The sequence below is a fragment of the Haliotis rubra genome, unplaced genomic scaffold (genome assembly GCF_003918875.1).
Source record: "Haliotis rubra isolate DU_JTF1 unplaced genomic scaffold, ASM391887v1 Scf20, whole genome shotgun sequence".
Lineage (NCBI taxonomy): Eukaryota > Metazoa > Mollusca > Gastropoda > Lepetellida > Haliotidae > Haliotis > Haliotis rubra.
Window position 1 is genome coordinate 1,328,913 of NW_025766003.1, and position 12,802 is coordinate 1,341,714.

The window sequence follows — 12,802 nt, forward strand, 5'->3', positions numbered from 1 at the left end:
GTAGTAGTAGTAGTAGTAGTAGTAGTAGTATACATAGACTCACTGTGTGCGTGTAAGCCCTGAATACATTTACATACATCAAATACTCTAAGTTAATTTTGATTTTTTAGAACTCTGTGGTGTCATTGTATCGATGCTCATGCTGGTGATCACTTGATTGTCTGGTCCAGACTCGATTATTTACAGTCCATATAGCTGGAATATTTCTGAGTACAGCTTTAAACAAACAAACAAACAAACAAACAAAATGTGATAATGCAGATTATACATAAGAATGACACTGTTTGCAACTATCTCGGCCTCTTACAGCACATATATACTTAGACATAAGAGGTGGCTAAGTACATGCAGCGTGTCGATTAAGCTGTCGTCAGCAGAATACCAGGTTCGATTCCCGAAGTGGGTACATCCAGTCACTCAAACCCGGTCGCGGTGTCCTCCGTTATGGTTTATAAGGCTGAGGATGTGTGATGTGTGGTGCCACATCATACCAATTTGTGTTTTCAAACCTTGAACTCAAATACAGATACATCCCCATGGAACATTAGAATAGTTAAGGTGGGTGGTAATACAACCATCTGACCGACTTAAGAGACTCTTGTTTCTGACTGAGGTTTACACAAACAATTGTCATTGTGCCTATTGTGTGAGGGACCAGTTCAAACATTCCAGCAATGACGATAAACTAATTCCTTTAGTTTTGAGATGTACCCGATCCAACCTAAATGCGATTGTGAACATTTTGACAACCTCAAGAAATTCTATTGTCGTGCGAACTCTGCTTGCAAAGATGAATAAAGCTGGTTGAGCTTAAGGTTTCGAGGTGTCGAGGTGTCGAGTTCAGGACTTTTTCAACCAGCCCAATTTACAGTTGAAATGCCGTCATTAGTAAAGTAGGATTACAACTGTTATCAATTGACTTGAACAGGAAGTTTGACAGTCCTGGTTAGCCCCCACAGAATTACATACGATGTTTTGGCACATTGAACTTATGAACGGCTCCCTTATCAAGAATAATCTGTTTGATCAGACTTGTTTCATACCAGCAGTGCTATGACACAGCTATAGGTAGCTGGAGGTGACTTGGTCCGCCGACCTGCAGGTATAAGAGAGACAAGACTCGGTCTGTGCACCTGACGCATCTCTTGATGAAGAACTGATTCAGGTAACCTCTTACGACACAGTAATTATATTGCAATATGCATAAAAACTGGGCATTTGAAAATATGACTTTTTAGAATATATGCATATTTAGCCATATTACTTTTCACCTGAACGAAATTGGCAACTGCATCGTTTACGAATGATGTAAAATAACACAGTAATTATATTGCAATATGCATAAAAATGAAGTTGCATTTGGAAATGTGACTTTTTAGAATAAATGCATATTACTTTTCACCTAAACGAAATTGGCAACTGCATCATTTACGAATGATGTAAAATAACACAGTAATTATATTTCAATATGCATAAAAGTAAAGTTGCATTTGAAAATATGACTTTTTAGAATATATGCATATTTAGCCATATTACTTTTCACCTGAACGAAATTGGCAACTGCATCGTTTACGAATGATGTAAAATAACACAGTAATTATATTGCAATATGCATAAAAATGAAGTTGCATTTGAAAATATGACTTTTTAGAATATATGCATATTACTTTTCACCTGAACGAAATTGGCAACTGCATTATTTACGAATGATGTCAAATAACACACGATTCGTAATTAGCGTTTATGAGATTGCTTTTTAAAATATCCACGATGAACATGCGTCTTCCGAAACTTGAAGATGTCTTTCAGTTTTACAGTAACATGACAATAAGTGAATGCGAGAATTATATTTCCAGCCTTTTGGCAACAGTTCATCATTAAGACCCCGAATGACGAGACAAATTGCATTTCGCTTTGTATTCAAATACGGCTCAGAAACAAGGCTTATCTTAAACAGACCAACCTGAATACATCTATCTGATCACTAGTGTAGTTACCATCTGATACCTTCGTATACCGAGACCTTTCTATAATCCACATGTAACCACTCTCACTCACTCACTCCCAAAATACAAATATATGCTCATGAGTGTAGTTTTTGCCTTGTGTACTGGCATACACTCCCGGGAAAGAAAGCATACACTTTAAAATTATAAACAGTTTCCAACAGTAAAACCTAAAGTGCTTTTGATATAATATTTACTATTACGGATATATGCCATGTACGTTGTTGCGTTTTAACGTAGCGCTCAGCTGGAGCGGTGATTTTAAAATAACTGTCTTTTGACAATACAAACTTGTAATGGACGGAATGATAATTAAAACAAAATCGCTATTGGGGTCATAACCTGTCAACCTAACCAATGGGATACCGCTCTTCCTCAGTTATCTTCAGTATGATAGATTTAGTTTTCAATTTATTTTAAATTCATGTAATCCACAAGTGTCTATCCAACTGTTATTATCCTGGCATACGATGACGAGAGAGAAACTGATATTGAGGAAGGATTGTCTGAAGATGATTGAAGAAAGTAAGTGTTTTTCCCTTTTGAGCTGCTCCTTAACATGTCAACATAAACACGGTACTCATTGTGTTGTTAGGGAAATATTTAAAGTTAGAATGGTAATTTTTTGTACAAGTGTGAGGAAGTATTTAAAAATGGTTTCTTTTTGCACATACATAAACCTCGGTGCTTGTACGAGTTGAATCTATTTGAAGATAAGTGAGAAAAACAGTGTCCCAAAACGTAGGCCGACGGACGACAGTTCTGAACGTGAATCTAATCTGGGTAAAATGGATTCATAGATGTATTTACATTAATGGTTCGAAATGATAATTTTTAAAGGGTCATAGTCTCTGTGCGTAATATGCTTTTTTTACTGATAGAAAAATGAACAGCGCACAGGATCCAGTGGTAGGAATACCTAAGGGTGGCATCTACAAGTTCTTCATGCGCTCTCGTTCGGTCTTCGAAGACAAGGTAAAGGATGAGAAGAACGGCACAAAGGATGAGGATACTAATGAGGAAACACAATGTGGCATCGGTTCCTGTAAACCCCAGGCTTGTCAGCCTTTTGGTAGCCTCATAGCATTCACATGTTCCTACAGCGTTGTGGTCATGTTTATGCAGACGCTCACAACTTTGTTGTCGTCACAGATCAGCACTCTAGAGAAACACTTCAACTTCAGCAGCACCATCAGCGGGCTCCTCATCAGCAGTAACGACATCGGTTACGTCACTGCAGCCCTATTTTTCAGTCATTTCGGCAAACATGGTCACATACCAAGAATCCTTGGCGTGAATGGGCTAATATTTGGCTTTGCCGGCATTTTCACATCCTTGGCGAATTTCATCCATCCTGTCAGTCTCCCGGAAGAGGTATCAAACACGACCAATGCCTACGAAACCCAGTTCGTGTGTCGGGAGAGTAATGTGACCAATATCAGTTCATCTGCTCACGAAGAAGGTACCTACGAAACTGGCCGATCGACCTTGGCGTTGTGGGTCATTGGGTTTACAATGGCATTGCAAGGTGTTGCCAAAACCCCACGTATCCCATTGTCCAGTTTCTACATCGACAACAACGTAGGAAACAGGGCACGCACCTCTATATATATAGGTAAGTGTACCGATATTTACGTATTTAATCATCCTTATTACACAGAACCAATGTTTCAGTTTCATACAGTATACATAGTTTATAGGATTATAGGTGGTATTGAATACAAGTACGTCGAGGTTAGGTGTAAAAGCAAGGTTCTATACAGTGAAACCCCGTTAATTCGGACGGTTGCTATTGCAGTAAAGTCGTTGGTGGTGGTCCTGGAGGTATGCTCCTATTTATCCATGTAAGCGTCCAGTATTATACAGGGAAGGGCTTTCCAATTACATGTACTGAGGTACTGCCTAACGAAGTTTCACGGTATACAAATAGTTTACACCTGCATTTTCTAGCAGACTATAGTTAAGTAAAACATATCTCCTAGCTTATTCTAAACGCATTGTTACGAATATTACAGAGGTTGGCATTTGACAGTCTGTTTTCAACCTCTTTGGAGCATGATGATAATGACACAGAACTGTAATAGATAATTGTTTTGATATTCTGAAACCTTGGTTTTACGCCGCTTTTAGCAATATTCCAGCAATATCACGGCGGGGGACACCAGAAATGGGCTTCACTCATTGTACCCATGTGGGGATTCGAACCCGGGTCTTCGACGTGACGAGCCAACGCTTTAACCACTAGACTACCCCACCGCCCCTTCTGAAAACAATGATATTACGGTGGCTTATAACAATACCCTAAGTCACCGGTTTGAGTTATATGCAAATCTCTTCACGGTTTCAGGAGCGCTGATGACATGCCTGATATTTGGACCATCTGTTGCCCTCGTGGTTGGGAGTGCCTTGTCCAAGATTCCAGTGGATCTTAAAAGTAGTTACCTCATCATCTAGACACACATATACATGTCGAAATTCATACATAAACAAACATTTTATGAAATCACGTTTATTGCCACAAAGTCTATAAATATTTTCCGAAATTGCACTTTCTGACATAACTCGTCCTTGGAGCCCGCAAATAATAATGGTTTTCGAGGGCTGGCGAGGTATTTCATTTTTCGTTTCGTTGGAGTGGTTTGGACAATGTATTCATTATTTCGAGTACACCTATATTTCTAATTGTAGACACCTACCTGACTCCTGACGACCCTCGCTGGATTGGCGCTTGGTGGTTGGGTTTCGTTGTTTTCGGGGGAATTGCACTGCTCGTGTCTATTCCACTTTTTCTTTTCCCAAAAAGAATTGCAGGCGCTCCTAAATACGAGATTCCAGACACGGAAACAGCTCTTGGGAAGATCAAAGGTATATTTAAATAGTGATTATGCTCAACAAATTGGCAATCCCAGCAAAATTGATTCAAGTTCCGCAAACATGATTTTGTTTGTCTGCCAGCTCAATATCTATAGTACAATGTGCATCAATCTTGTGGATAACAACCGGAGACAATGAGACAATGTCTCAGTTTCGCACAGTGTATTAACGATAATGTCTAGACTTCAGCTGAGATTGGATCCGTTGAGATCCTTTTTCGTTAGTCCTATCAAGTTATTCTCTGTAGAGATACTGGAAAGAGATCACAACCTCCACGCCAACAAATGACTATCTCCTACCTGTCACTTAAAATGAATGTGGGTTAGTGAGGATGGGTTAACGCCTCTTTTCATCAGCTTGATGTTGATGTGAGGGACAATCCAGAGATGATGCAGATGCTAGACGTTGAGGTGGTAAAAGGCGACTAACGGGATCGTGTGGTGGGCTCACTGGCTTGGTTGACACATTCATCGAATCCGAATTGCGTAGATCGATGCTCGTGCTGTTGATCACTGGATTGTCTGACCAAGACTCGATTATTTTACCGACCGTCGCCATAGAGCTGGAATATTGCTGTTGGTAAACAACAAACAAACTAAACAATGCAGAAAAATGACGTTTATAACTTGTATCCCAAAATCAAGCGCCAACTCTAAACTATATTTTGATAATTTAAGTTTTACCGTTTGTTGCGCCCACTTGCAGATTTTATTAACCTTTGTCTTGTTGCAATGTTACAGATTTGCCTCTGTCTATTCTGCGAGTCCTCTCCAGGCCAGTGTACACAATCTCTCTCATGAACACTTGCATGTACGGGTTTGCCATCAGCGGCTTCATCTCCTTTGCACCGAAGTATGTAGAGCAGCAGTTCAATATACCGGCATGGAGGACCAGTCTTATTTTAGGTCTGTATTTGTAAGTTCTACAGTGAGTGAGTTTTGTTTTACGGCGCTTTAAGCAATATTCCAGCAATATCATGGCTGAGAATACCAGAAATGGGCTTCAGACATTGTACCCATGTGGGACATATATATCGAACCCGGATCTTAGGCGTGACGAGCGAACGCTTTAACCACTAGGCTACCCCACCGTTCTGTAAGCTCTACAAATGAAATGGATTTCTATAAATAAAAAAACCATGTACATGTAGGCCGATGGTACTGAGTGAGATGCATGGCATTCTTGCAACGATGTCACTTGCACAAAGAGGGCACATGCATGCACAACCTTGCACCCGAAGCCGATAATGCATGAACATGATCGTGATATCAAGAAGGGAATGCATGTTTACAGGTATATCTAACCTGGTAACGTCAGCGGCGGGAACGTTCATGGGCGGCGTCTTCACCGGCAGACTCAACCTCTCGCGGCAGGGATGTCTGAAACTTATAATGGTTGTACATACAGTAACGATTGGTCTCAACGCCTGTAACTTCATACTTGGCTGTGAAAACACCCCCATTGAAGGAGTCGATTTCTTGTGAGTTTAATATTTACTGAAAACATGTAAGTGAGTGAGTTTAGTTTTACGCCGCACTCAGCAATATTCCAGCTATATGGCGGCGGTCTGTAAATAATCGAGTCTGGACCAGACAATCCAGTGATCAACATCATGAGCATCGATCTATGTAATAGGGATACGATGACATGTGTCAACCAAGTAACAGAGCGAATCGAAATCGAACCATACTTTTTGTATGTTTGTGTGGAATGGTAGCATCCTGACATCACGTGTTCGAATCCCTAGTCTTGATGATTATTTTTTGCTCATCTGCTCCATAAGTGTGCAAGATGCTTCCACCAAAGTGGTGAGGGGCTTAGACGTTTCTCACTTTCCTGCAGCGCATTATTTGCTACTCTGTGATCATGGTTGGTTTGTTGGTTTTACTGGGTCGTAGTGCTTGTTTATATTTGTTTGTTGTTTATCGCCGCACTCAGCAATATTCCAGCTATATAGCGGCGGTCTGTAAATAATCGACTCTGGACCAGACAATCCAGTGGTCAACTCCACGAATATCGATCAACGCAATTGGGATACGATGACATGTGTCAACCAAGTCAGCGAGCCTGACCACCCGATCCCGTTAGTCGCCTCTTACGACCAGCATGGGTTACTCACAGGCAAATTGTAGCGCAAATAGGGTTGCGCAACAAAGAGAGAAAATGACCATTTTTTCCATATGCGAGCGAAGCCAGCAAAGGTAGGCAACGTGCTTGCCTCGCATCGGTTCGAAAAATATTTTTAATATCAAAATATAATATCGCCATCATCAAAGGTAGACACTCATTTCCTCACAGAGTTGTGTTCCCAGATATCAAACCTCATATATAATAATTACTCACGTACAATATATTTAATTCAGCATTTTAAGCGACACTCGTGGCAAGTCAAATCGTTCTTCGCCTCCATTACCCCTGCCAGCTTCAGGTTCAACGGAGTGAAGGAACAAGAATAAGCAGAAAATAAACACAAATATCATATTGCATAATTTTACCGTTAAACTGTTGGGGATTATTTTTCTCATCTACCGTCGTTATTGGTAGAATTTTCGTAACATTTATTCTACAAAAACACTTCTGGCGTAACGGGTAAATGAAAGCAGATTTAAAATTAAGTCCCCTGTTCCTTCACTCCGTTGAACCGGAAGCTGTCAGGGGTAATGGAGACGAAGAACGATTTGACATGCCACGAGTGTCGCTTAAAATGTTGAATTAAATATATTGTACGTGAGTAATTATTATATATGAAGTTGAAAATCTGAGAACACAACTCTGTGAGGAAATGAGTGTCTACCTTTGATGATGGCGATATTTTATTTGATATTAAAAATATTTTTCGAACCGAAGCGAGGGAAGCACGTTGCCAAACTTTACTCGCTTCGCTCGCATATGGAAAGACTGGTCATTTTCTCTTTGTTGCGCAACCCTATTTGCGCTACAATTTGCCTGTGGGTTACTGAAGACCAATTCTAACCCGGGTCTTCACGGGTAACTCTGTAAACCAGATCCTGCTCATAGCGGCGTTAAGAGGCACTGCGCTCACTGAATCACTGATGGGTGACTGGGGTTTTACGACTTTTGATCACCAATCGTGTTAATTATAAACGCGTAACAAAGTTTATTTCCCACATCAGCCGTGACGACAACGAAACTGGTCCAGCATGCTTCTGCAGTGGGACGTCATCTCTGCTTGTATGTGGAGCTGATCACGTGACCTACTCTACCCCCTGTCAAGCGGGATGCTGGAACCACACGGGAGATGTAGGTTGATACCTAAATGTAGTTGTCACTTTGTTTCTCTATGTATAACAGGTTAAAGCGGCCCTTTCAGTACATTCCTTACACTAAAACCGTTATCAATGTATATTTCAGATTTCGTAAAATATATTGTTTTTTGCAAAGTATTATTTTTCAAAACTGATACTAGAATTCGACTGGACCAGATATCTGTGAAATATGATTGATTCATGTCGTAGTGAGCATAAACATGTATAGTGGGTGCCCACACTCCCCAAATGAGACCCGTGAAGACCCGGATTAGAATTGGTCTTCAGCAACCCATGCTTGTCGTAAGAGGCGACAAACGGGATCGGGTGGTCAGGCTCGCTGACTTGGTTGACATATGTCATCGTATCCCAATTACGTAGATCGATGCTCATGCTGTTGATCACTGGATTGTTTGGTCCAGACACGATTATTTGCAGACCGCCGCCATATAGCTAGAATATTGCTGAGTGCGGCGTAAAACTAAACTCACTCACTCCCCAAATGAGTGGTTGCTCACTCTCTTGAGAACCTGGATAAGAACTGGCTGCCAATGAAATCGCAAAAGCATTTCAATCAGTCTAAGATGTCACAACATTTACAGGTATACAGTAACTGCTACCGTGTCGAAGGGATGACAGCGACACCAGGTATTTGCGACAACGGCTGTAACTACCTCATCCCCTACCTTGCGACGTCGGTGCTAATGACAATGTTCGGGACAGTTGCGCTCCTTCCACACTACATGGTAATCTTGAGGTAACCTTTTTAACATAGTAAACTACGCACTCTTACAATGGATATGACGAACTGTATTTCTTGTCCTTGCGTATGACGAACAACACTAGCTGGTCCCTTCGAGCTCGTTATAGCCGTACTTTACTGTAGTTTTGTTAGAGATGAGTCTCCGTGGGAGATTTATGGTTAAGAATGCATGGATAGCGCTGGACACTGAACGTTCATTTCTGAAATTCATTTTAAGTGTTCCAAACCTGGTTACGGGAGGACTTCAGGAGATCCTTATTTGAATGTAATATATAACAGAGTAAACTACGCTTTTAACGAACATGCTTGTATCGAGTGAGTGAGTGAGTTTACTTTTACGCCGCACCCAGCAATATTCAAGCTATATGGCGGCGGGCTGTAACTACTCGAGTCTGGACCAGACAATCCAGTGATCAACAGCATGAGCATCGATCTGCGCAACTGGGGACCGATGACTGCTTGTATCGAACTGACGGAGATAACGAATTGCTGTTGGTAGCGACCACTTCCACAATTTAGTCAAAATGATCAGTACGAACAACGGTTGTAAAATACAAAAATATTCTTCCTTGTTCCTAGACGTCGTAGGAACCGTAGTTTGTTGTGTTTTATTTGGTCTTCGTTTTCATAACATCACAGGTCCACAAATAAATTTACTGCAGCTGAGACACATATCATGGCAATTATTATGATGCTGCGTTACGCAACATTTACTCAATCATATGTTTACGTCGTTTTAAACTATCTCACATACTCTTCGGGATGGCAACGTAAGCTCAATCCGGAATAGAATTGGTCTTCAGCAACCCATGCTTGTCGTAAGAGGCGACTAACGGGATCGGGTGGTTAGGCTCGCTGACTTGGTTGACACATGTCATCGTATCACGGCTGAACAATGCTCATGCTGTTAATCACTGGATTGTCTGGTCCAGACTCAATTATTTGAAGACCAACGTCATAGAGCTGCACAACTGATGAGTGCAAATAACAATAAATAAAACGACCTGTTACTGAGGATGGCGTTCGACAAATTGCATCAAGGTATCTCATTGGGCAGGCACAAATACCAGTACCAGACTCGTCACTAAGCTGGAAAATTACTGAATGTGGTATCAGAAAATCAAACAAACAAAATAATTAGTCCTACGGCTGGATAGGGGTGACTTGCATTGGCATAGATGTACAGCAATGGTGTTATCTCACGACACATGAGTGATGTAATCAGTTTGTCCTCATTTTTCACCTAGCACCATCGCAGTCCCTATCATATCAGTGCCCTGTGTAGTTGAAGTGCACGTGTGACACACATTATTCCAGAAAACAAACAAATAAGACAATGTAGTTCTGTTGTCCTACGGCTATGTACATACCAGTGTACACCACCCTACTGGCTACCCTGAATCTGGCAAACTAAAGTACATTCACTGTCGGCTAGTGATCTTGGTATGTGCTGTGTACTTTGCCTGAATACTGTACATCGTTGTTCAACTATCAGCCCCTGAGTCAAAATTACAAACAAGATTTTTTTTTATATCAACTTTTTTATTTGTTAGTAACGAGGTCAATTCTTACTCCTTCGGGTGCGTCTTCCTGTCTGTCGGATAAATATATATTTTTCTATATAGAAGTTGATCTCCAAAAACATCTTTGACTCTGTTCATTACTTCTAAATGTCCTCCAAAGAACTTATCAGTCCCTGGACGCACACGTCTTCCAATCAGGATCAATGGGAAGTGAGTGAGTGAGTGAGTTGAAGTTTAATGTCGCATGGACATTGTTTCAGCCATATAGCGACGAGACCAAGTCTACACATATACACATTTAGTACAAGTTCAATCATTTTCTTAAAATTCATACTTCTTCATTACCACTCTCCTACCCAGAGTTCCATGCGGCAAGCCAGCATAGTACCTCTGCCTCAGGCCAGAAAAATGTGACGATTCGTCACATCTTGCACCGTCCATTCAATATAATGTACAGATTTCTTTTACTCTCATATTTTTTACGAGTCTACACATCTAACTAAACATCTTTAATAGAATGAATTAGTTTCACTGAGAAAATATCCAAAAACATGTAACACTGTTTCGATTTGCGTAGCGATCCTTTGTTTACATAGGTTGTACGGCTCCACGTGCTGTCATCGAAGCCGACGGAGAGCAAACGATGCAGCCAGTTTGATATCTAAATATGTACTGTCATAGACCTAACTGTCGCAGTTGTGGAAGAATATATATGTAACAATGTAAAACATTATGAAGAGAGCGCCGAAAAGCTTTCGTGAGTCCAGTCTCTTCTTATTATGAATATGCGCGTTTGATTACAAACAAGAGAAAAGTCCGGCCACGTGATATGCAAATTAGCCCGTGGCAGTGATGTTATGTTAAGTCATCGCTGTGCCGGAGTGTGCTTCAATACATGATCATTGGGAATGTCATGGGCTCATTACTGGCCATAACAGAAATGTTGGTCCGCAGATATTTATACATTGTCTTCTTAAAAGTGAAAGGTTATTTGGGGAAATTCAAGATCAACTGACTGGGCAATTAAAAATAATTACAAATATAAGTCGAAAAGGTGATTGTCAGAGTTTCGGTATGGGATTTATAGGTTTCAGTGTGCATTCCTTTGCTTTCTGCAGAAGAATGACTTGACAAATATCCAATATCACGAACATACAGCCCAAAAGTTTATGCCAAAACATATATATAGTTCAAGATTAAGATGGTTATGATGTATTTATTTGACAAGATAGCCTCACGTGATGTCGATGAACGCCAGTGTCCATGTGACCGTCCTCTTTTCCAACGTCAAGACGACTTCTCATGTGAAACGTCATGTTATGTACTCTGTTATTTCCTTCCAGGAGCGTGGAGGAGCGAGACAAGGCTATTGCAATGGGCATGTTGAACTTTGTCTCAACATTACTTGGTATGTGCAGTAATTGCTTATCTGAAGATAAAAATGAGAAATATACACAGAATATCTTTGCCTGACATTTTGATTCATAATGATGAAATATCTGTTGTATACATTTTACAAATAATTAGGATGAACACGCAGTTATTGGGATTTAAGAGATTACCTCAATGTTAAATATAATATTTTCTAAAGTATGTTAACTGATTATGAATTATTTTGGCACCATGTACCAACATCAAACAAAGAAACACGATTCTTGGTTCGTTAGTACCATGCCCCAACTTGCTGGTATCGCCTTTTCTGCAACAAATGACACGCCATGATGTAACTGAAACACTGCTCAAAGCGGCATTAAATCCATTTTGAAGAATTATAGTATTACACAGATTTTATATTTTTTAATCATATTAGTCAAAATGTAGCTAATATATCTGAACACGCAATTCCGATTGATGAATAGACACAAACGTAATTTTGTTTTCAAGGTTGGTTACCAGCTCCCATTGTGTATGGGAAGGTCATTGACAGCGCCTGTAAACTCCTGCAAGGGAGCTCATCCGAGGGAAACAGTGCCTGCTCGCTGTACGACATCGTCGATCTCCGGTACAAGGTGTTTGGTCTGGAAGTGTCAATCAAAGTGGCGTCCTTCATCCTGCTTGCCATATCCCTCATTGTGTGTCGCAGGGAAGACAGGAAAGTTGAGAACGAGGAGCAAACACAAAATAATGTCGTCCTCACGAAGAAGATGTCTCAAATTGACGGAGAAAAGTCCGTTGGAAACAACGTCAATGGGACGTTGGGAAACTCTCAAAAATATTAGAAACACCGTTTTCTCCTTTGGCGTAAAGCTGTGTGGTGGGCTCATTCTTTGAAGGAGGGGAAAATGTGTTTAATTTGAGTATTATAAACAGAAAAAGAAACATATTACGATATTGAACGCCTCCTGCGACCTCGAACGTTTAGAAACCACG

The 12,802-nt window shown here is 40.6% G+C and overlaps 1 protein-coding gene across 1 annotated transcript; it reads left to right on the forward strand.

Annotated features, from left to right (window-relative positions):
• Positions 1-1,070: 1,070 nt before the first annotated feature.
• Positions 1,071-12,802, forward strand: LOC124275531 (solute carrier organic anion transporter family member 3A1-like). Its single transcript, XM_046711109.1, has 10 exons — positions 1,071-1,165; positions 2,888-3,621; positions 4,354-4,440; positions 4,695-4,871; positions 5,621-5,785; positions 6,174-6,360; positions 8,015-8,141; positions 8,749-8,903; positions 11,776-11,840; positions 12,317-12,802. Exons 2-10 carry the CDS (start codon positions 2,892-2,894, stop codon positions 12,649-12,651), a joined length of 2,028 nt encoding a protein of 675 aa, XP_046567065.1. The 5' UTR covers positions 1,071-1,165; positions 2,888-2,891; the 3' UTR covers positions 12,652-12,802.